Source organism: Rhea pennata, chromosome 3 (assembly GCF_028389875.1).
Source record: "Rhea pennata isolate bPtePen1 chromosome 3, bPtePen1.pri, whole genome shotgun sequence".
NCBI classification, from domain to species: domain Eukaryota; kingdom Metazoa; phylum Chordata; class Aves; order Rheiformes; family Rheidae; genus Rhea; species Rhea pennata.
The window spans coordinates 129,276,554-129,302,338 of NC_084665.1; the positions used below are offsets into that span (position 1 = coordinate 129,276,554).

Below are 25,785 nucleotides of genomic sequence, written 5' to 3' on the forward strand. Positions count from 1 at the left end.
AAAGGATTACGCTTTAAACAGCGTCTGGGGAAGTTCCTCTGCCGTAACGACGAGCTCTAGCGTCCCGAGAGCATGCAAAGACCTTCCCAACGTTTTTACGCTAAAGCAGCGGAACAGCGCGGAATGCAAACACACCAAACCTTTGTGCTCTGGAGCAAATGTCTCTCCCTTTCTCCTCCGAGCAGGCATCCTAATGCACCGCACGGCGGCCGTCTCTAAGGAAACGGCGCTAGCACGTGACCCAGCATCTCCTGTGCACAAGGTATTCTGCTCTACAAAACGTTTTTAGGTCAGATAAGGCAGGCAAGAATTAACTGTCCAGCAACAAAAGGCCTGAGGATTTTCTAAATCAATCTAAAATATTTTGATCCGTTTGAAGGTGAAAAGCAGCAACATGGCCTCAGCCAGAAGCAGCAGAGACGCATACATAAAGTTTTCCAAATAATAAACAACGCTGCGTATTTCAGCTTCTACGTTCTTCCTGTACATGAATTAATAGAAAAGTATAAAAATTACTCTTCAAAATATAACGCTTGTTAAGGGCAACGTAAGCATGACACAGGAGACGCCACACCGAGATCCGCTGACTTCAGCAGACTGCAGACCGCTGCCGTGCCTCGAGACGAGGCTGCGCCCGGCGCGCTCCGGCTCGTCCCCCGGGGATCGCGGAGCAGGGAACAGCTCCTCCGCTTTTTGAATCCTAGGGCCCTGATTATTCGCAACTTAGACGTTTGGTTTTTAATATCCTCAGTGGATCAGAGTTTTTCTCATTTCAAGAGGATCAGAGGATCAGATCTAAAACCTTAATATTTACAGCATTAGCAAATGACGTACAGACCACAAATAAAGAGGTAAAGAAGATCCACTGACATAATGTTCTCAGTAACACTGAGGAGCGACTTAAATTTAAAAGTACAGAGTGAGAAGTGAAAAAGGAAAAAGGAAACAAGAAAGGAAACGGTAAGCGATAGGAAGGAAGAGAAACAGAGACAGAGACTAAAATATAAGCACAGATCTAACCAACTTTCACAAACTCCTGTGCATTTTAAACCGCTGACATAAAAATTAACCTATGATTTATCAATTTTATGTCTAATAGAGACTATTAAATCATGCAGTCTGACCTCCTGTATACCTAAATCACTAAGTTTCAGCCACTTACTCCAACATCAAAACAAGCTATTAGGAGTTTGGAGCTATGGTATCAAAGGGCAAAAGTCATCAGCGCTTCACTTGGTAGTTCATTCCATTATTGTCTTGACCATAAAAATTAGATTTTTAATTTAAATTTGTTTGGCTTCAGCTTCAATTGCTTAAGCATTAAAAGCATCTTAGCTCCTTTCTCAAGTATAAAAGAAATTATACCTAATGCTCCATATTCTGATGGTCCCAGAATAAGGGCATTATTTCCAGAACTTGACTGTGAATACAGGTATGGTAAGAAGTTAAATTATTATTTAAAAAAATATTGACAATATCCAAAAACTTGATATCCCATAACATAATAAGTTGACAATATAAAGAACAGGCAGGAGTTACTTACTAATACTGTAAAAAAGTTGCCATTTGATATACTATAAGAATAAACAATAACTATAAATAAACACCCCAAATTTAGACCTATAATCAAACTATTCAGAGGTTCCTATTCCTTTTGCTGAAAAATGTCATACTATCCTTTCATCAACCTGAAATCAAGAAGGAACTTAACTAGCCAAAAATACATGTACTCCCAGAACAGCAGATAAAAATTAAATCTAAGCTTTGACTCTTTCTTCTGGAAAATCTTTTTCGATCAGGAACAATAAAATATACAGAGTCCATGAGGAAAAGGATCACTGCTCAACCACTAACGGATAACTGAAGCCACTGAGAGCATCCAGCACCATTCCTAAGTTGCTGTATTCCTCCCATAGCCAGCTAAAGAAAGCATTCTGTGTATTTAAATACATCAACATTTAAAGGACAAATTAAAGCTAGTGTGAAATGCATTTTTTTACATTTGTTGTAAAGAACATTCAGCATTAAAATGCAGTTAATTTTCTAAAAATCTTCAGGATGCGAAGACTTTTGTTTGCAATTATGTTAAAGAATTGTCAGCTATGCATAACACATCAGACATTCAAAAACATCTGGTGGGTTAGGCTTCTAACAAACTCCCAAAATATTTACCTGGTGAAAATTAACCAAAATTCATTAATAATGAAACAATCTTTACCACTGAGCTAGTTGCAGTTAAAGGACTCAGATCTGGACTACGTTACTGAAAGAAAAAGATTAACTGTGCAAAACATCTATTAGACAGGGAAGTATTTTCCTAAGTTACATAGTGTCTAAAATCTTACTTGGAGTACTGAAATGTGGTTACAGCACAGCCTCCTGAGACAAATTATTACCCAGAGCACTATTCATAGAATCATAGACTGGTAAGGCTGGAAGGGGCCTCTGGAGATCCCCTAGTCCAACCCTCAGCGTAGCCCATACGTGGACTGAACCGCGACCTTGGCATTAGCTGCACCACGCTCTCACCAACCGAGCTAAACCTGCCCCCTCGCCATTCTGCGGCTGGGGGAAGGGGAGTATCACATTTCTTTTCTCTATCCAATAAAAAATCTCCTTGAACAGCTTCTTGTCATCACATAACATACTTCCTGGAAGTCCAGGAAGCTGATGCTGTAAGAGCGTGGTGCTTTACTTTCCTTCTGCACCCGGTGGCCATGGGCTCGGGGAGGAGATGCCCTGTCCCCCGCTTTACATCATTCGTAGGTGCTGTCACTGATGGTGTACAGAGAGCTTTTCAAGGAGGTTTTGCACATCATTACCAGAGAAATCAAGTCCCCCACGACATCCCACCTTCCAGGATTTTGGCCATCTTCCATGGCTTACATAGATATTAAATGTGTCCGTCAGGTCCCTAAGGAAACTGAAGCAAAAGCTAGAACAAAGATGGATTAAAACTTATGTTTCCTTTCCAGCATTATGTACTTTAAAGCACTGTAATTTTTCATGTAAGGCTTACGTGAGAGAATACATTTTATAAAAGTAAGAAAGTTACTCCCCTCAGAAGCTAAAAGAAAGAAAAACCACAAGACTTCATAGACTGGCTACAATAATGATATCAATTGTAGGTTCCTTTACCAGTTGAACAAAGTCAATAGCAAAGTCCTGCATCTTGGACAGAATAACTCTGTCCAAGAGATAGTTGGGGCTGGAGCACATAGCATGTGGGGAGAGGCTGAGAGTTCAGAGTGAAGGACAGAGGGTTCAGAGGGGACCTTACCGCTCTCTATGACTACCTCGAAGGGTGGTTACAGAGCAGAAAGAGCCTGACTTCTCAAAGGTCTCCAAGGGACAAGGCACAATGTACACAAGGTGCAAGGAGCGATATTCCAGCTAGATATTAGGAAACATTTTCTTCACAGTGAAGGTGGTCAGACACTGGAACAGGTTGCCCAGGGAGGTGGTAGAAGCTCCATCTTCAGTGCTAATTACACTTGACTTGATGTGATCCCTGAGCAACATAATCTAATCTAAAGTTGGATCTGACTTCTGAACGGGTCCTATTTTGATCAAGGGCTTGGACCACATGACCTCCAGAGGTCCCTTCCAACCTAAATTATTCTATAATTCTAAAAAATCAGTATGGTAGAGCAGATAACATAGGCAAGTTATACAATAAAAGCAGCGGCCTACCAATAAAACAAACAAAAGTATTTCAAACAGAAGAATAATTTTGTTCTATCAAGGAGAATAAGGACAGCTGCAATCAAAATGAGCATGTTATCCACACCTTCTACTCTGAGCGCTTACAGCCTTACTTAATACTAATCAAAATGCTTCAGGGAAAAAAACCTCAAACCCCAAAATAAATATCACTACCATTTACAGGCCCATTAGGCTGAGACAGTTGCCAGTTATAAGGATTAAAAGCTATTACAAATTCTGGTAAAGAGCTATTACATGTTAATCCAGATAAACACTTGGCCTGTGTAAAGCAGTAAAATGATTTAGAACCAAATATTAGGAAACTGCCAGTCCTCCAAGAACAGCCTGGTCTCAAGGATGGCAGGTAAATCCACCGGGAATCTTTCTCCTAGTGTGAGATAAAAACCTCACACACATTAGTTACTTCTTCAGTAGTCTGGAGCCCAATCTGCTACACACACTGGGAATGAATTTCAGTCTAAGACTATTAAGGAAATGTGCATAGGGTATCAATCAAACCAAATCACTAACGTGGAGATACCCAAAGATATCTTCATTCTGAAAAACAATTTTCAAGACCACTAGTGAAAATATGGAAAATGTATCTCCTTCACTGGCAAGGAAAATGCAACGTACCAGATGTGGTACTCAAGCACAAAACCTAACAGAATATTAAAATCAAGGAAAATACATATTTTAACCATGTTCAGCTTGATAACATTTTGTAGATTATAATACTATCAGTCATATGTTAAAGAGTTAAACATCTTTAACTTTTTAAATGTATGTTTGTCGTTTTGATAGAAATGCATACAATGTGACAGAAGTAGGCGCTAATCATCTGTAGTGACAGAATAAACATGGAAGTTAAAAATATGTTATCATACTCTAGAAAAATAAACTTACACCAAATAGTTACGGAGATATTAGGGGAAAAAAAGAAAAAGCAATTTTGCCAAAAATGCAGAAAGATTAAAACAACAGGATCTCAAGCTGCAGCGGGGCTTCCTTCCTCCTTCACAGGAGCCTGGCTGGCTGCTGGCATTGAAGCTAGCATGTTAAATTAAACAGAAACCGTAGCCACGAAGGAAGAGAACTGCTATATCCACAGGAATTGCTTGCAGTACAAAAGTTCAGAGAGCAAGAGCACGCCCCACATCCTTGCACGTTTGTAAATACCCCCAGGCCGAGCGACGCAGGCGTGTGTGCACACGCAGACACGCGCTGGTGCCGCAGCGAGACGCGGAGGTTGCGGTCGTCTCAGCTGCGCTGTGACCTGGAACGACGGAGGAGGAGGAAGGCGTTCACGCGCTTGAAGGCCTCCGTTCTCTTGCTAGAGTTGTCTCAATCACCCACTTCATCTTTCTCTCATACGTTAATCGTGGAAAGACAGCAGCCTGGTCCCCAGATCACGTGCTGGGCTAGGCTGCATTTTAATAAAGCCAAAAGCAAAATTGTACATTTTTGACAAAAATGCAGACTATATTTACAGAATAGGGCTGTACCCACGAGTGGTGCCTGCAAGAAAGGATTACAGGTCCTAGGGGACAAGCAATCTGTGGGAAGCAGGGCTAGTATGGTCCTTGAGCACATATACACAGATATGCATGAGTGGTTAGGTCAGCCGAGAAAGACCAACAAAATCAATGTTTTAGGTGGAACATTGTCTAAGAGAAATTTAAAATAAAACATAAACATTAAACAGAGAGGACAACTATCCATTTGAACAAATCACGATTCAAGAAACAGTATATTAATCAAGAATTAATCTTGCAATCAAGAGTGAATGCCTTTATGGCAGACAACCTTTGCGAGATACAAATTACCGGGCCCAGTATGGAAGGCAGGTGGTGACATTTAAAAATGAATGAGATACAGGAGGTCAGACTAACTGATTTAATGTTATCTTCTGACCTTCTGTGAAAAGTCGTCTTTGCAGTACAATCACACTGAATACTGGCAACTTAAGCATATTTCTTTTTCCTTTGCTTTGTGTTCATCTAGATTTAATGCATTTAAGCAGCTGATCTGGATTAGTAACCACTGACTGTAAAAGAAAAAATCAGCATTTTGGAAGTTTTAGAGCTTTTGGAGGCACATGCCTCTTACAGGCACGTTTTCCAGCAGACTTCCCCAACTGGCCAGAAGGCTGTGACGTGTTGGCAGCTCTCACTAACCTTCAGCAGTCCCTGACAGCAAAAGCTCAGGTCCTGGATGACGGAGCATAACCACCCTGGCAGTCAGATCAGTCTCTGCTCCCATCCAGAGTGAGGTAGCTTCAGCAGCAAGGCGTGTTCTGTAGTATTTTACAAAATTGTTCTATTGTAAACACCACTAGCCGGACCAGGAAGCCTCTGTGTGCTTTACAGAGGTCTCTCCAAGTACTGTCCTGTGATGATGCAAAGGCATCACTCAAAATGTCATGGCTGTTCTTCAGGGTCCATAATTTGCTTTCAGCAACTAGACCTTTTATCCTACGATAGAAACATACTTGCACGGCTCCTGGCTGCTGCAGTTACAAATACTGCCTTTGTTAACAGCTCGTCGGTCACCAGTAACAGTGTATTTTCATGACTGTTTAAAGCTGGCAGTGCTGCTAAAAGAAAGGTGACCCTGCTCACTTCCTGCCACTTGTTCTTAAACTGTTTTTATTTCTAAGCCTCTCAGGGCTGCACAGGGAAACCCCACAGTGCCCCCAGCCCAGTTTGCTTTGTGGCTGCTTGAGTGCTTAGGCCAACACAAGGAGATGGAACGAGCAACGGGGGCAAAGCGGGCCTGCCTCCTCCACAAATTAAAACGGCATACATCAGAACCACATAACCTACCCAAATAACACTCAGCAAACTGCATCGCTGATGCCAACTCTCCAGGTCTCCTCATGGCTCCTGGGTTCTTCTTAGGTTTGCAACCACATGCTGGGTGTGAATATGCCTTTCTGCACCCTCTAGGAGCTGCTGATTGTCTTTGGATTTGGGCGTACCGAGAAGGTGCACTGGACATGCTGGGATCGTCATGACCTGCGAGTCTAAGCACCATCAGCACCTGCTGGTGCTATTGCCCCCCTCCTGCTGCTTCTTCCTGCTGGTACTTCTACACCTAAACACTCCCATGGACTCTCCATACAGGCCAGTCTCACTGCATCTACTACAGATCTCTGCAGTGTATGAAAGCTGACAAGACTGCTTGTAACCGAGACCCACAACCAAGCGCATTACTACATCACTCTGGAGATCTACACCAGGAACTCGTCAATACTATTCATACACAGTTTATCATGTTTACAAGCAAACTGTTTTATCTTCAAGCTAGTAACTTCACAGACACATAATTTGCCACAGTTCAGTCTACAGTTTCCCAAACATCTTACAAAGAACCAACTATTTCTTAAGTAATCCCTACAATGCACTTTAAGCAGAGCACGGGTCTCTGCTTGAGGAAAACCATTCAGCTAGAAAGGAGGCTCTCATTTGTCCTTGCTAATAGAACTGATGGCCACCAGTTGCAGAAAAAACACCTCCAAATGCCTTGAGTTTGGTGACCAAGGCGCTTCAGTACAACACAGGCGAACCCCCAATATATGTAATGCTTCGGGGCTTTTTTCTTTAAAATAGGCTTCCTGACTCCTTTTATGTTCAGCTTTCTGGTAGAAAGCATACTACCATGATTTTTTCATTCACCTCACGTGATCTCAACTTTCACGCCTTTCCTTTGTAATTAATCTAAATTTTTTTATTTTTCATTGTGTTTTGACCACACCAGCAAGACAAGCAAGGAGATGAGCAAATTCTTTAATTAGCAAACATTTAAAGAGAAAATTTCTTTACAGGTAGGGTTCCTTTGGAATGATTTTATGGTTGCTTACTATAAATCAATTTTTTGCAATCCTATTTACTTCAAACTAAGCAGAATATAACAAAAATATTTACAGTAAAATCTGTTCACCTGGAGAACAGTCACCCGAATGTTGAGGTAAATGCAGTGGAGAACTCAGTGGTGGGGAAATAAGACACTGTGGGACAAAGGGCACTGCATGACGGACAGAAACTTAGGGTAGATTTCTAAGATAGAAAATATGATTTATATTTATTTGTCCACGATATATTGGAATTTCCTCATTACAGTTGGCATTGCTTCAAGCACTATTTCTGGCTCTGATGGAATTCAGGTTTCCTCTTGCTCCTACAAGATCATCTTCCATTCATGTTTTAAAACAAAACACTGGGCTTCACTAACGTTATTGCAGCTACAGTTTACAGGAGCAAAGCAGGAAACCTTTGAAGAGACTTGTTTGCAAACAGCCCTGCCCCTTCTTTCTTGTTTTTTAAAGGATTTTTTTTCCAAAGAAAAAAATAAAAGCATAAGAGATGCCCCATTGGTCAGACCAGTGTTTTGCCCAACTCAGCACTCTGCCGCTGGCACGGCTGGAGGCCGAAGTGACGGAAGGGGCACGACGGCCTCACGAGCACGTGCTCTCGGTTCGCCTCGTGTCCCCAGTACCCACAACTGTTGCAGGAGGGCTGTTGGGGCGGACATCCCTGCCCGCACCCGTTAGCATCTATTCACAGATCCCACCACCGACTCTCCTCCATCCTGGAGAGTGACCATTAAGCTCTACTTTTTGCTTCCATATCCTTTAACACTTGTCAGTAGATCAAAAAAAAAAAAAAAAAAAAACTCTTTTCCCCCAATCCCCTTATCAAAGACTATTAAAGAAACTAATTTATCCTTTCAAAAAGCTTTTCGAAAATCCAAATGTACCAAATCCCAAATGTCCCAAATCTAGGGACCCCCTGTCCCTAGATGCCCTAGCACTCTCGCAGAACTCCCGGCTGCTAGGGAGGCAGGATTTCTCTGCGAGCAGAGGCTGGAAAGCCCAAGCAATCCTAACTCTTACACACAGAACTGATCCTAGGGCTTCGCAGGAAACAGTAGCAAAGTTTTTTGGTTTGTTTTAGAATTTCTTGCAATGGGCAGTTCTGCCAGTTATATATAGTCAATCGAAATTCAACATAACATTTCTTTTTTCTCATTAGGAATATTATTTTTCTGAGATATGTGAAACAGACATTAACTGGATACCTGATAGCAAGCCTATTGCCAAAGCGGAAAGATGCCCGGGGAAAGGGGGCCATGGTAACCCAGATCCAGCAGCAAGCCTCCCTGACGCACGTTCCTCTCCCTCTCACCCCGGGACAGGGCACGAGCAGAGTGCACCAGGTCCTCCCCGTTGAGCCACCCGAGCTCCTCTGCTAGATCGCAGCCTCAGATGAGGAGGTGTCTTGGCACCACCTCGCACACTTTCCCTCCACCCTCTGCTGACAAAAGGAAGGAGGAAGGAATGTTCTCCTCCTCCTCTAACCCTCCAAGGTTTTTGGCAGTGAGGAGAAAAGAAGAAAAGGTTTCTACCCAAAGGAGACTCCCTAAATTAGCTAAGGAGGTTTCAGCCCCGCAGCTAGCCCTGTGAAAGCAATGGGCAGTCAGGGTCAAGGAATAAGGATGCGGTTTTGTAAGCATATCAGTTTTTTATTTCCACTGCAATGCACATTTTTCACTAGAGATGTCCATAGCAGTAGCGGCAGAATAAAGAATATCATTTTTGACAGGTCATTGCTTCCTTTGGGGTTTTGAGTAGAAGCACTGGAAAGGAGCGATGTCATCTAAAGCTGCCTCCCAAAGTGTGGGGAAAAGAAGAGGATAGTTATTAAATAGTTTTTAATCTGTCAAATAAAATAGAATTTCTCCCTGCCTTACTGGTAACATGCACCCAATGGTCCAGAAATACATTGATAGCCTACGAGCCAGTATTCTTACCATAACTCTTCACAAAGATCTTACACAATTTTTAATTTTAATGTGCAAAGGCAAACCTTCTGCACATTTTCACTGCAGATTTCCCAGGAGTCATTTTGTCAGGAAATATATTCAGTGTCAAATATGAATCTCCTCCCAACTTGGTCATACCAGTATTGACAAAGAAAAAGGTCACTGTGATTTCTTGCAGTAAGCAGGCTATGCAGAACTATGCTTTACTTAAAACTAAGCAATTTCTGCCTTTCTCAAACACCTAAGCCAATTCTCTTGATTTTTTGACTCTTGAATCTATCAGATGTCATTGTGCTAGAAACAGAGTCTAATTCAAATTCTAAATTGATATGCCTTGTAAAAAGGAAGAATAAGAAGTAGCTCATAGGCAGTCTTCCCATTTAGACAGCACTTGCACACCGTCTCTCCCCTGCAAGGGAAATCGTCTCTTCCCGTCAGCGTGGATGTTTCCACACTCCGCCGTGTACGTCTGTCCTGCCGGCGCATCACCCTCCCTGCACGCAGGGCAGGGCACTCCCCTCACCTCTGCTCGCTGCACTGACGCAGACACCGACCACGCGCTCGTACGTTTCCCCGTTTCCAGGCAGACCTCTAACGGGCCGTGTTTGGACCTGCCTGCAGCTGCCGTGTCGAGGATTTGCTGGAGAGAAACCTGCCTCGTCCGGGGGCAGGCGCAATCGCAGCCCCCAAGCAGCTGCACGTCCAGGAGAGTCGGCTTCGTGCCGCTGAACCAGCGGCGGGCAGCGGCAGCTTGCAAAGGAGCCAGCCACGAACCGACCGCCTCAGCAACGCGCGCAGCACTGCAGCCGGCGGCAAACCGGGCTTTCCGGCCGAGCGCGGGCTGCCAACCGATCTCACGTGCCCCCGGCAGCAGCGATCACCGCTCCGTTCTGATACTGGCCGTGATGACCAGGCGCACACAGCAACGCAAACGTGACGTGACCCAGCCTTATTTTCAGTCTGTGCCGACAGCAAGAGCTCATATCCTTCTTGAACACTTTGTCAGGCCCTACAAATGCCTTCTTATGGCATTTTCCCCCCATCTCCTGAGGCTTTAAAGCAGCCCTTCCAGCATGAGAAAGTCATCAGGATCTGAAGTAATGAGCAATCCTCTCTCTCCCCACGGCTTCCTACGCCCTTCCCCGGCGAAGCTCGCAGGAGGTCACAGACTCCCTCCCCGTGGGCCACTGCAGCGGAAAGCACGTTCCCCCTTCAGCTACCCACTCCTTCGGACGATCCCGCCGTCGCCGGCGGCTTTCTCGAACAGCGCGGGCGGCGACGCGGCCCGCTTGGGCCTCCTCTCCCGCGAGGACAGAGAGCAGCAGCAGCAGCCCTGGGTAGCAACAGCACCGGCCCGAGCTGCAGCAGACGCAGCCCCTCCGCCCCACGGCGCCGCTCGCGCCCGAGAGCTGCCGCAGCGAGCAACAAACACCTGGCGCTGCAGCGGCCCCGCAAAGCTACGCTGCCGGGGCAGCTTTTGCTGGCACGATTATTTCAGCTGGGAATGGTAAATCTGCACCTCCCGTGTCACAGAACTGTGCCACCAGAGGGATGTATGGCAGAAAACACTTTAAAATACAGACTTTCATTACGTTTTTTTTTTTCAATTTTGATGGGTCCAGAATCAGGGAAAATGCTCAAGTTACAACCTGAAATAACTCTGCAGTGAAGGAAAGCTTTGATGTCTCCCAGGAAAACGGATCTATGTCAAACACAATCTCTGCTTTACCATAAAATAAACTGAGAATAGTTTTTTAATGTCTTTTAATTAATTTTGGATTGTAATTCTTAAAAAAAGAGGGGAATTTCTGGAGCTTCTGGACACCAGCAACCACATTCAGAAATTGTCAATTAAAAAAAAATACGATTCATGCAGAATTATTCTCTAGTGCCAGAAAACTCCTACCTAGACACAGCTTAGAATCTGGAGGGGGATGCAGGGAGAGAGCAAAGGGGAAGAGAAGCAGAATGTGCTGAAATAACAGGAAGAAAAAATTTCCACTTTCACAGCAGTGACCCAGCATGGCTGCAGGAAAGTCCGGCAAAGAGAGGTAGAACCGGTTTCAGAAACATCCCTTATTTTTGGAAATGTAAGTAAAGCAAATCTCATGATTGCCATAACTCCACCAGCAAAGCACAGTCAACTGTGCTTTGCTAGTGCAGTCTGTAAAATTCCTTGCATCTGAGACTATATTAAAGTTTTTGTATGCATTTTCATAGATCACAAAGCTATAAGGAAACACTGCAGTAACTAAGCTTCTGTCCAAAAAAGAACATTGACTGGAATTAAATCTTATTTGATCAAAATACACTCTCCTCTTGTTTTTAAAAATGCAGTGATGAAAATCCTACTACCACTTTTGATTTTGTTCATCTATTCTAACAATTAATTACATTCACTATTGAAAACATTTTTCTTATTTTTATTCTGAATTTGTCTAGCTTCAGCTTCTGGTCAGCGGCTTTTAAGCCTATTTGCTGAGCCTCCCTGGGATTATATCTCCTTTCTCTAGGATAGGTATTTTTAGAAATATCAAACTATTCCTTAACTTCTGTATGTTAAATTAAATTGCCTGAATTCAAGGCCTTGAATGTAAGGGTATACATCTGTCAATAATCCATTTCCAGTGCTTTAATCATTTTCATTGATCTTTTCAAATCCTTCAGTTTTTCAGCATCCTTCTTGATTGTGCATACCATAATTACAAAGTTTTCTGGCAAGGATCATGGTACTATGAAACACAAAGGATGAATTCTCCTGTTTATACCCTCAAAGATCACATCAGCCTCTTCGGTTACAAAGCTGCCCTGAGAATGCAAATTCAGCCAATTATACACTATGGCCTCCCACATTTTTCTGGAGTATATTTGTAGTGTAATGTCCCTGATTTATATATTTTTTCACCTTATATGAAGGACTCTGCAGGACTGAAATCGATGTGTACTTGTATCGATTTTAATAAGAAACACAGACCATCATCTTTTTAATATTTACCATTCTTCCAACATTTGTCTCACTTGCCTATCTGATCAGTACTGATCTTATGCCATTTCCTCCTGGGCATTAATACAAGTGCAAAATGGCATAGATGCTAGCACCAGTCTCTGCAGGTGTCCACTTGAAAACATACCCTATTCAGCAACCTTCTTTTTACAGTTACACTGAGAACAACTAGTTATTTTTTTAATCATGGAATACGTGCAAAGCTCAGAGTAAGTGCATTATGTCAACGATATTACTTTATTAATCAAAATTAATCTCATCAAAAAGGATACAAAATAAGTCTGACTACACCCAACTGCCAAAAGCCTATGCTGATTGACATGAATTACTTTTTTTTTTTTTTTTTTTTTTTTACTAACTGACCAATGAAACATCTAATCTACTACTCAATTATTGTATTCAACAAAGTCACACTGGTAAGCTTAACATGTTAGAGATTGCCCTGTCTGACTTAGTTCCTCTTCTCTCCCTGAGAAAAACATGATGTAATATGAATTTTCTTCAATTGCTTCTGGAACTTCCCAAGTGCTCCAAGAGATATCAACAACTAGCAGCAAGTATCCAAATTGTTTGTTTGACATCTTTTTTCAAAACGCAGTTCAGACTTATCAGCCTGAGAGTGTAGAAGATGCAGTCAAACACCTTCTTGAATTCCCTCTGATATGGAATATCTCTTGCCATCAGCACAGCGCATGATTGCTGGCTCCCTCTCCAAATGTGAGCTCAGGAAAAAGGCAAGGCCACACTGTGGGCAGAGATACAATTTTTTACTAATTGGACCAAAAAAAAAAAAAAAAAAAAAAAGCTTTGAGGACCTTCTTTATCAGCACCATCAAAAGATGGAAGCGAGCCACCCCTTTACCATTCCCTTGGTCCAGCTGACCATTCTGAAATCAGTTATAGCCAGCAATGTTATCACTCCCACCACACAAGCTTTTCAGTCCTCTAAGGCTTTTATAACCCATCTAAACCTACATTAACAAGCTTGGAGCTGAGCAGTGAAGGAATTGGTTCTCCACACCTGAACTTGTAAGCACTTCAAACAGACAGTATCACATTTGTAGAGCTGTGTCCATGGCAGATAGAAAAACCTACTACGCCCAGCTCCCTCAGCCTTTCCTCATAGGCTCAGGTACCCCAGACCCCTCAACGTCTTGGCAGCTGATAGCAGCCTCCATTTTCTCAGTAACCCTGTTTGAACTGAGGGAACTCTGTTCCAGGTATGGCTTGCACCAGTCCTGGAAGGGGATAATAATTTCCTCCAGTCCACTGGCCATGCTCCTCCTAATCCAGCTCAACCTGCAGCCAGCTTTATTCCTGTTGAGAATAGCTGTTGGTCATACCCAGCCTGGTATCCACCATAACCAGCAAGGCTGCTCCTCAGTCAGTTTTCCATACCAGTTCATGGGGGATTCCATTTCAGTGCAGAATTTTGTACTTCTTGTTGCACTCCATGACATTTCCATTAGCCCAAGCCTCAAGCTTCTCATGGTTCCTCTGGATTAAAGCTCTACCATTTGTCATGTCAGGCATTTGCCTAATTTAGTAACATCTGCAAATTTGTTGACAGTGCACTCTGTGTCACCATCCAGGTTGCTAATGAAATGTTGAACAATATTGACCTTTGTGGGACCTCAGTCATAACTGATTGCCAATTAGATGTCAAAGAGCTGATTTGAGCCCAGTCCAGCCAATTTCCAACCTAGCTAATGGTCTTTTTCCAGTCCACATTTCCTCAGATTCCAAATAAGCCCTACTAAAGGCAAGTTTTATTACATCTACCATTTCCTCTTTTCTTAAAAAACAGTTATGTCTTTACAGAAGACAATCAGGTTGATCAAGTATGTTTTGCTTTTGGTAAATTTGTTTCAATTATCCTTAATTAGACACTCAAAAGTTAAAATAACTGCGAGGCATGACTTCCTGTCCTAGAAGCCCTACTGACTGCTCTCAAATATGTTGTGTTGATCCATGTGCTCACTAAATCTACCCTTAAACATTCTTGCGTGGCACAGATACCAGATTTCTGCTCTAATGTTCCCCAGACCCTCCCTGGAATTGTTTAGAAAAAATCATGTCACCCTAGTCACTTTTCAATCCTATTTTTACTAAGGTAGTTTCAGGCAAGAGACTACACACTATTTGGAAATTCAACTCTTTCAACTTTGAGTGCCAAACACACACACTGGACATTATTTAACCTAATCCTTTGCTAGGGGGTAGGTAAAGCATAAAGAAAATTCTCTTAGTTCTGCAGTCCACCGACCATGCCAGGAGGTACATTCCAGCTGCCTGCTCTGATTCGAATAAGAGCAGACACTGCTCTAGTTTAAAAACATGGAAGTACCTGCTGGTCATGGAAGTAGATGCCTTAAAGAGAGCAGCACCATGAGCAACGCCTCTCTCTGAATACATTTTGCATCGTTTTGGAGATGATGCAGCTGCCATTCCAGTAGAGACCTGGGAAGAAGCCTCATGGAGTAAATGCAGTTTCACTTGGAGCTACTGTTGAACACAAACCATCTATGCTCTCCTCCCTGAGGTTTACAATGCTAGTCTTACAATGAACACATCAAATACATATATCTTCTTGAAAAAGGATTGTTTTGTAATAAATATACTATAGGCCCATAAGCAAGCAAAGTCTGAAGGGTCAAACAGGTCATTTAGGGCAAGGCAGGTTCTGCTATATCTGTATCATTCCTGATAAATATTCTTGTCCTATGTGCATTGAAAATAACAGGTCTATTTGCATTCTGTTAGGAAACTGCTCCTATCACAGAAACAAAACCTTATTCACCAGGTAAATTTTTTCTTACATATTATCTCACTGCAGCACATAAAGGCCTCAATCAGGATCACAATCCCTTTGTTCAAGGGCTGTATGGATTCATAGTAAAAGAAACTGAGAATCTGACAGAAAGACGTTTTAAAAAAAGAAAAAAAAAATTAAACAACTTGTCCAAGGTCACATCAGATGAGAGGCATAATGGGGAAAAGAAGTTAGATTTCTTACTCACAGTCTATCACTTTGATCTTGCAAGCTTTACCTATACTAAAAAATGTTATCTGATATTTCCACATTGCCAAGCATGCAGAAACGGCAAAAGCTGCAGAAATGTATCAGTGGATAAAGTTAAGGAGTTTTGCTGTTTTCATGAAGACTCGGTCATTTTTTAAGACTAGGTTGTTTTGAATACTAATACAGTTAGTATTCAAATACATCTCGAGTTCTGCGTGCACTCTTGGCATGCACGTTTCAGAAAGGACGCGGCCAAGTCACTGCGCTTCCAGAGAAGGCGACCAGAATGACCAAGGGATGGGGCAGCCGCGCTCCAAAGAGAGACGAGAAAGGCTGCTGCTCCCCAGAGAGAAAAGCCGAAGAGCAATACGATTGTGGCCTGCAGAATCACGAGCACCAGGGGTAAGCTGAATGCAGCGTAATTGTTCACCGTATCTCACAATCCTGGGACTCAGAAGCACTCTTTGAAACTACTCAGAGACTGGTTTAACACAGTGAAAAAAAAAAAAAAAATCTTCACACAGCAGGTAACAGAAAACTCCCAGAATCTCTTGGTGGAAGCAAGCGGTGTCAGCAGGGCCAATAAGGGATTAGGGAATTTCAAGTACAACAGATTAATAAATGGATGCCTGATGGGACTAGGTAGATGTTCTCCCCCACATTCCTAATCCCACAGCGGAGGGTGCCGGAGGAGCAGACCCCAGAGAGCACCAGGCTAACGAGCTCTCTCCTAACGAGCGTTTCCTAAGGCCACTGGCAGAGAACCCAAGCAGACGGGCCGCTAGTCAGACCCAGCAGGCAGTTCTTATTATGTAAACGGAAAGCTAGTAACGGCATTCGAATATCATATTGCATATTGCCACTGGTTATGCAAGTGAATAATCAAAATAAACAACCTGCTAGGTGAATGATACGCAAGCCAAAAATGCATTAACAGTTACTGACAGAAAGCACTTTATACATTGTCTTAGAATGAAACAAGTGGTTGCGAGATGTTCTTGAAATATTCAATTGAGACTCAATTAATACATTGAAAAGCCTGGGTTTTTTTTTGTTTTTTTTGGTTTTTTTTGGTGAGGATTTCCTTCTGTGGTTTTTGCAACAAAACATTACCAGCTGATTTTCAGAGTTACATTACCAGCATTTATTTTATTTATTTTGTTAAGAATGGACTGCAAAGACTGGCCAGAGTTAACATTGTACTTTGTCATTATTTAAAGGAGAAAATCTGGCCGGTAGGGTTCCATGAATTCTTCTTGGCAATGATTTGTTTGATCCATTAAAGAATTAATGTGCCCTGGCAGGAGAAAGAAGTAATTCATCGAACTCGGTAATTTGTGTCAGAGGCAAAATGTCTGCTCGTAGTCTTGGGATCAGTTCTTGCAGGCTCTCCTCACGCTCACAGCCACAATACCATAGCTGCAATTACTTGCAAACATTCTACTCAGGCAATTACACGACGAGGCCTTTCATTTTCTCTAGAAGTACTGCGCTGTAAAATACAGTATTTCTCTGGTAGATGTTAGTGAGATTAAAAAACATGGAAGAAGCACAGAGCAATCTAAATGGAAAAATATGAACTGATTCATGATGATCTGTGTTTTGATAAAGATCTAAACACAAAATTGTTTCCCATCAGGCTAAGCAACATCCTCCCTGCAGAAACCCCGGTTCAAAGCTTAGTGACTCAAGCTCCACATCACATCTCAAGCCAGACACGGGTTCTGACTCCGTGGACAACATACAACCTCCTCGCTTTGTTGATACGATAAGCCATTCAGTTAGAAAAACACAACGTTTCAGCTTTAAATTCAACTGTGGCATTACACACTTCTTTTGTATTATTATTTACAAGTGTACTTTAATACAGAAAAACAACACTTACATTCCATCAAATCAGATCCAACTCCCCTCACTGCAGAGGATTAAAACAAATATTCTAAAAGTTGGTAAATATTTAGCAACAAAAAACTGGGATAAAACCACATAGCTAAGTAGGAATCAGTAAAAAAAAACCAAAAAAACAAATCTTAAAAAAAAAAAAAAAAAAAAAAAAAAAAAAAAAAAAGAAGTTTAGAATTCAAATACATTATAACTGTTTATTCTTTCAATTCTTCCATATCAAGTTATGGATCTTCTCTGCTCTTTACAAAAGAAAGGTACCTGAGTGTTTTTCCACACCAAGGTAAGCTTTATTACTATCATCTTTCCAACATTTTGACAAGCTAGCCTCCAGCTATTAACAAAACTATTAAGAAGAGTGGCTAGAAATGCCAATCAATCAAAATCACAAAGTCTATGGAAAGGTTGAAGTAGCACCTGCTAATATATTAAACTTTCAGTGGCTGTAAAACATTCAAACCTGAATACCTTGGTTCTCCATTCAGAAACACTGGCCTGAGAGAGAGCACTTCAAGGGGAATCTAATTCTTATGACAATGTTGCAAGAAAATAGGAAGAGCATCTTGACTTGCTCTCAGATTTGCAATTACTGCATACTCATGAAAATGGAGTCCTCAGTATTAAGTCGATTATATCCATTCCCTTCACTCCCCTCTCCTCACTCTTCTCTACAGCATGTGCTTTAATTCAAGTCTATGAAAAGACTGACACTTTCTCAGGAATCTGTGGGACATTAAAACAAATCTGTTTGGAGGCTTAGTTTATTATTCATACAAATTACCAAAATTTGGGTTTTCTCCCCATGTGAAAACTAGCAAATCAAGGAAGCAGACCAATTTCAAGTCTGTTCAAACCAACCAGTACCCTGGTGCTTAATTAAGATCTACAATAAGGTCACAATGAAATGGTAGCAATACTACCATCGAGCAAAGAGATGCAGCAAACTGTTCAGTAAGATAAATAAGAATGTAGAGCCAATGTTCCCAGACAGCAACAACAGGCTATATATAAGGTTAAAATCAATGGCTAATATTAGATAACATTAAGCTGCAAGTAAATATGGCCTTTAAGTAACATCGTTTTGTTGATATAAATTAATCTATAACAAATAAAAAATCATCCAGTAAGTTGCTGTGTAAAATGTAACATTGCTTAGTACTTTGAAATGTTAATAAATGCAAGTAGAATATATAGTCAGACCTTGGTCTAACTGTACATAAACATACTCTGTTTCACTTCTCTTGTTATTAAGATACTCTTAAGAAAGCAGTTTGTTTCAAACTATTAATTTTTCAGAGGAACATTTATACTACGTACAGCATTGCAACCTTATAATTCTTATCTAAGGGTTCCTTTCTGCTAGCCAATTCTGAAGTCAATGTGTATATATATATATATGCACATATGCAAAAATACCTCACTTTGCACTTGTAAGCGAAAAATACATTAAAACAGGTACTCACACTATATGTGCAAGATCAAGTGGCTTTTCTGGCTGCTCTGGAAATATAGGACGAGGAGGCTCTCTGCTTGGTACACAACCAAGTGATTTACTAATTGCATGGCTCAGCTTCTTTGCAGGTGATTTCTGTTTTTGAAAGAATGAAAGAAATAAGTTGACTATTACAAGGAGGGTAATGTGCAGTCAGGTAACAGAGAAATGTAAAAAATGTATAGTACTAGAGTATATGGAAACATCATTTTACATACTGCCATACCTAAAAAATTAGTACAGAGACTACATTAGTACAGAGACTACTACTGCCATTAATCTTTGTGTGCGCGCACACTAGAATCTTGAACATTGAAAGTAATCTAATGTAAATATGTAAATTCAAGGAACAAACCAATTGTTTGGTCTTTCTGTCAGGAATTAAACCAAAGGACAATAACATCCAGTAGGGATTTCTTAACTCAAGACGTCTTTTGAGCACAGGCATTGTATTTTGAGGGGAGGACTAAGAAAGAAAAAAGGACCTGGTTCACGAGTGGGTAAATAATGTGCATGCACAGATACACCAATTGTCACTATTGCTTATGTTTCCAATCTATTAGAAATCAACTGAGAGTTGGAGCTGCCCCCTCTCTTCCATCCTTTGCAAAGACTATTGCTTTCAAAAGACAGATTTCACATTTTATTTGTTCATTGTGGACAAAGCCAAGGTGAAACATAGTGTTAAAGAAAACATGAATGACAAGTTCATTTCTTTTCTGTTACAAATATCTTGCTGATTCACTAACTAATAACAGGAGCAACTATTCTGGGACCATGTGAAGAAGACTGAAATGGCAATGATGAGTGATGCCAAACAAACAGAATCAATAGCTGGCCTGAGTCACGAGCTTAAAATGTTGACTTACAGAAATTACTTCTTGAGATGTTATTACATCCACTGAGCTCACACCAGTGATGTGGGAAAACAGAAAATGCTTTTATGAGAGCTCAAAAATAATCTGGTAGTTCTATTAAGAATCTGGCTGTTCTTTTTTTTAAGCAACCTCTTTTTCTCTAGCAATCCATGTAATTAGTCTCTAGATTACTGATGTTGATATTATTTTTGACATTCCACGTCCTGTAAGACATTCCAAAGTTGAATTAGGGCCAATTCTCAAGGTATATTCAAATTAACATTGACTTAAATATGAAGCAAGGCTATGGAGAACAAGAGTTAGACAGAAATTTGTTAAAGTGAATATAAATTAGTAGCTAGTAATTACTAGTAACTACTAGTTGTTTAATTAATTACCAACCAGTGACTTTCTTCAACTATTTGTTCTGTTGCCTCTGCAACAAGGATATTTTTATATGGAAAACTTATGCATGTGGGAATTGTTCTCTCTGTTAATTCACCTGGTTTTAATAGATTGGGCCACATTACAAGTATAAAGTAAAATATTAATATCAATTGGAAAACAATCAAAAAAGATAAAATTCTTTTCAAATTAGGAAAGAAAGATGAGCTGGGTGCTAGTGAGGATTAGGATAGCTAGTTTATAGCAGATGATTATCCTCCTTCAATCACCTTAAAATTCAAAGCCAACGCTAAACTGAGGACTCTAAAAAACACGAATAGGGCATACATCCTGGGATTAAAGGTGATGAAGGCACTATCATGAAGAAAAAGGTACTTATGATAATATTTTTCCTTTAGGTATGGGTCAATTAAGATTTGATTGGCAAGCAGCTTCCCTCCTTGGTAGCTACAATGGAATTCCAGTCTCACGCACCTACCAACATCTAACACTGCCTTTACAACTCATCTGCTGGCCCGGCTACTACATTAAACAAAAATTAAACCAGTTATTCAAAATACTGCAGCCTGATTCATTTCAGATACTGGAATTTTCATTCCTCAGCTCACAGAGCCAACCTGTGAAATACGCGAATGCACTCCGAAGATTACCGGCAGCAAGCTGTCAGACACCAGGTGATTTTGCAGTAGTACAGCCAGGTGAAATCAAAGTACAGCCAGATTTCACCAGGTGAAATGGATAATTTGATCTTCCCAAAACATATCTTGGGCTTTGGCAGATAGAAAGTCTTAGTCCTATCAAAGTACTACTGCACAAATCTTGTGTACACAAATTCTTTTATCATCACATCAAGAAGGACTTTGATAAGAAGGATGTCAAGATAATTAACTGCTTCACGTAAAAGCCTCCTATAGGGAACTTCGTAAAACAGTATTCAGAAGCACTTGAGGTTACTAAATCAATAACAGTAATTGCTAAAAAGACTTATTGATGGTAAGCTGATGGGGTTTTTTGGTCTTATTTTCCTCCCATGTGTTAAGAAAATCCAGCAGATAGTAATGAATAGATGACCTTTGCAAACAGTGTTGAAGTGCATGGCATTCTCATTATGAAACACTGTACAGACAATTATCAGCCTTTAATTATTTTGAAAGTGAATAAAAATATAATCAATATTTATGTTGCTATTTCCCACTAAGACCACAAGAAAACATAAATTATGCAGAATTAATTTCTCACATAAATGGGGTGACATCAAAAGTACAGTTCCAATTTTCCTAAATTAATTCTTCATGTTGAAAATTTCCACAGGTATTTCTCTGTAAATATGTTCTCCATTTCTTCTTCTTTGAGTGCACTGCTTACTTTACCCTGTTCATCATTTAGTTTATGCAAAGACCATCTATTCTCAGAATGCCTTTTCTGTGGTCTCTCTGCAGTATTTTTAGATTATTTTTGAAATGTTTTTCCACTGTGGCACCAAACAGCATATCCCATTGCGCCACCCCTTCATTTATTTTGTCAAACAACTGCAATGCTGTCTAGAATTCTGTACAATTGAGCCACTACAGCAGGTTCACTTTCAGAAAATTACAGAGAAAAGATAATTTCCATCGATCCCAACTTTTCGATAATGGTTCTCAGTGCAGGTGAGAGTGAAAAGAGACAGCATGCTGCATGAACGTGCTGTTTCACAGCCAAGCATATCTATTACGGATATTTAGTTTCCCCAGTAAAGAAATATTTTTCTTTCAATTAGCAGAGTCCAACCTTAGAAATATCTAATTAAAAAACCCTTCTCTTTCATCATTGTTACTAATCTTCACCATCTGCCCACTTGATTATCCTTTGTTACCACCTTTGCATTCTGCTGCCTCCACGTATGTGAAAGCCTCCCCTTGGATAAGGCTAAGAACAAACAGAAAACCCAGAATAACGTAACCTACCCACCCATCACTGACGCCACCACTGAAAACCTCCAAACAACACAGCCCCTTTGTCCAACGCTGGAACCTGCACTGAACTCCCCTCCTCCACCCCAAATAACACGAGCCCTTTCCCCATCACTGAGACCAGCTCTGCAAACTTCCCCAAACAACCCAGGCCACCCACCCATCGCTGGCACCACCGTTATCCTTGGTTTAAGTCTTTCCCAAAGATTCTTTTTTTCCTAATGATAATAAAAAACAGACAAGGGGTATAGATGGTATATTTTTTACTGTCTTCTTGTTCTCTATTTGTTCATATCTTGTATTTGTAAGTAGCTGGTGGCAAACTGTATTTTATGAAGTACCTGTAACTTCTTGTCACAATAGGATCTCCATCATTTGGAACCTGGCTGTACTACTGCAAAATCACTAGTATTAATAAGTACAAACTCCAAACAAATAGTTATAGAAAAATAAAAATATATAGATCTTGGAAATGTTTTACACATCCTAGAATCCAAATTATGCTCTTAATTTATTTTCAGATTTAGATGGGGGAAAAGTCTGGTTTTAGTTTCAAAACTTCCATCCACATAACATTTCCTCCTACTACAGAAGTGTAATTAATTAGCCAATAACTTTCTACATTCAGCTTCATCTACATGCACCCCTGGGAACTGCAAGCAGGACAATCCATTTTGCTTCACTTTCTAAACAGGCACAACATGTGACTCACTGGCATTTGTGCCGCTGTGGCTACTGTATCAGTCTAACAGTAAGAGTGGTTGACGATCAAAACAAGCCAGACATACAGAAACGTGGGTGCTCTTTATCTGGGCAGAATGTTTCCATAGCCGGGTCACTTCAGCAACCTTCCTGAACCCAAGTATTCATGTTTTTGGCTGTCCTCAGAACTGTTAAGTCATATAGCAATGCACTTTTCTTTCCCCTTCTACTGATCATCTAATTGCCAAGCCATTTATGACAGGTTTATTCTTTGCATTATTCAAAAAGGTTCATGAGTGGTATTTATCAGCTTGGATCTACCAATATATCATTACTACTTTGCAGTTCTGCCTGCAAGCAAAAACAGTAGCACCTCTTGCAGAATTCCTACTTTTCAGCACAACAAATCTTATTAAATTTTATAGTCTTTCTGAAATTCATTCTTCAGCAAACTCCCTCAGTCTTTGGCATTTCTAGATCTATCAGTTGAGGATACTTACTGGTTTCCCAAGTCTATCAATAAGCATTTAAAATAATAAGTTCTACTTTCTTTTTCATCGTGCACAGAACAATCAAACTTGTGAGAAATGGCTGCAACCAGTTACCATAAAGGTTAAAGAATGAATTAAGCTTTTAAACAGTTAAAAATTCAGCACATAATTTCTAAAAAACTCAACAAACATTCTCTTCTTTTTGAGCTGGTTATTTAAGATTTACATTTTATATTTTTCTGTCCTCTGAAACACCAGGAAGCTCACTGTCTGAGGTAGAATTTCTGAATTATAGGTGAACCAATTATCAGTTCCAGAACTGTTTCTTTAATACCAATTTGATGTCTTTCTAGATCATATACTTTAGCCATTTTTTCAACTGAGCCACAAGTCAAAGTGTCAACAGATCAGGTGAACATTGTAAAAATATTCTTTCTCTAAGGGTAGCATTAGCTGGTATGCATGTTGTCTGCAATTACTGCAGGGGTAAGCTGCTAAACTGCATTCCTAAGTGGTGCTATCTAAGTTTATAAATAGCAGCAGTCAAACACACTTTTATGACCCAAAATAGTGTCTACCTACCAGCAAATACATCTGGCTTCTCCAGGTTTTGGAGAGAGCTCAAAAAAAAAGTAAAATAAACACTTCCCAGAGGCTGGAATGTTTGTTCTCTTTTGTAACATAAAAGGTCAAAGGAGACCCTGCTCAGTGCTGTACACTGTTCACTTGCTTTGACATTCCAGGTCTGTAGCCACAAGGTAAAGTTAAAATACCTTTTCCTATTAACCATTGAGTGACTCTCCTTACGACAGTTATCCTCAGTGAGAAGCAAAAGCAAACCAACACTCCAGGTTTGGTTATTTCTGTAAGTATCTTGTTGACATGTAAGCCAATGTCTGTCCTGAATTCTAAATTTTCATTTAAAAAAGTCGTATTTCTATCCAATTTAGTTACAAAGCAATCATTTTATTTCTTTGCAAAAAAACCCAAAATATAACCAACGTAGTGACGCCTACAAAAGATTGCAACTAGCCTATATATAAACGTCTTTTTAAGTCCTAAGAACAACTATTCATCTGATTTTTCCCAGAGGTCCAGAAGGCAGATGTCAGCAAGTAGCTGCACGGAGCAAGCTCTGGCTCTGCCGGACCAGCCAGACATGCACACTGTGATCACAGCTGGAAACAGCATTCTGCAGCTGCTTCCTGATGTCAGCAATTCAGCTCAGTGTCCTGGGAGATTGGGAAAACACTAAGGGACCTCCCACCAAAAAATGGCAAGCACTGAGCACGTACATTCTTAACCAAGTTTAGACAAAACTGACTGCAGTCTGCATCTGGACAAGCATTACCCTTTGAGTTGCCTAGACCTACACAAACAAACGTGTATGAAGTATGTACATCAAATGCAAACAGAATGAGCAGTTTCTGGAAAAACTAATGTTATCTACATGTACAAAAAAGTTAAATATGTAAAAGGCATGAGAAAGTTATGAGTAAAATCCAACTGCAATGTTCCACATATTTGAAAACTCATCCTATCTCTGTTGTGTTTGCCAAATCCTTTTTGTTTCACAATGGTTTATAGATCCCATGTCTGTCCACCAGCTTTCCTATCAAAGGCTACATCCATTAAAAAAAAAAAATCCATTATGGAACTAAAAAGCTGGAAACTACACGGCTGTAAGTTGTCCTTCTGTCTTCCTCTCATTATCTGTATGCTGACTATCTATAAACCTCATCCAGCTTTTTCAAAGGAGTTTAGTAAACTACCGCTACAATAGGCTTAAATTTACAGGCAATAAAAGCTGAATTTGAAACTTGTTATACTAATATTGCCAACAAATATCATAACTGCAAACTACACAGGATGCAAACACAAAATAAGCGAGCATATCAACCCTTCGTCTATATAAAAAATGGAGAAGCAAGCAAAAGATTCTCCAGCTCAAGACACAGACATCTTTCCCTCTTCCCCTAGCAGAATAATTTTGCTAAGCAGCTAGGTGGATTAGGCAAGCAGCAGCCAACACAGTAAGCGGAACGAGTACAGCGCTTGAAGGACAGAGGGCTGTAAGAGCCGGCTAACCGCGTCCGCGCGGCTCTCCGCAGGTAAGGCATCGCACAAACGTGTCTGCGCGGCTCTCCGCAGGTAAGGCATCGCCCAAACGCGTCCAAACGCGTCCGCGCGGCTCTCCGCAGGTAAGGCATCGCCCAAACGCGTCCGCGCGGCTCTCCGCAGGTAAGGCATCGCCCAAACGCGTCCGCGCGGCTCTCCGCAGGTAAGGCATCGCCCAAACGCGTCCAAACGCGTCCGCGCGGCTCTCCGCAGGTAAGGCATCGCACAAACGCGTCCAGGCGGCTCTCCGCAGGTAAGGCATCGCCCAAACGCGTCCAAACGCGTCCAGGCGGCTCTCCGCAGGTAAGGCAT

At 40.9% G+C, this 25,785-nt stretch overlaps 1 protein-coding gene across 5 annotated transcripts in view; it reads right to left on the reverse strand.

The window, feature by feature from the left end:
• DTNB (dystrobrevin beta) overlaps positions 1-25,785 on the reverse strand; it is a 219,126-nt gene that overhangs the window by 126,529 nt on the left and 66,812 nt on the right. For all 5 annotated transcript variants that reach the window (XM_062573367.1, XM_062573366.1, XM_062573364.1 and 2 more), the window contains exon 10: positions 18,920-19,044. In XM_062573367.1, the coding sequence (XP_062429351.1) occupies positions 18,920-19,044 (125 nt within the window). The remainder of the gene's footprint in view (positions 1-18,919; positions 19,045-25,785) is intronic.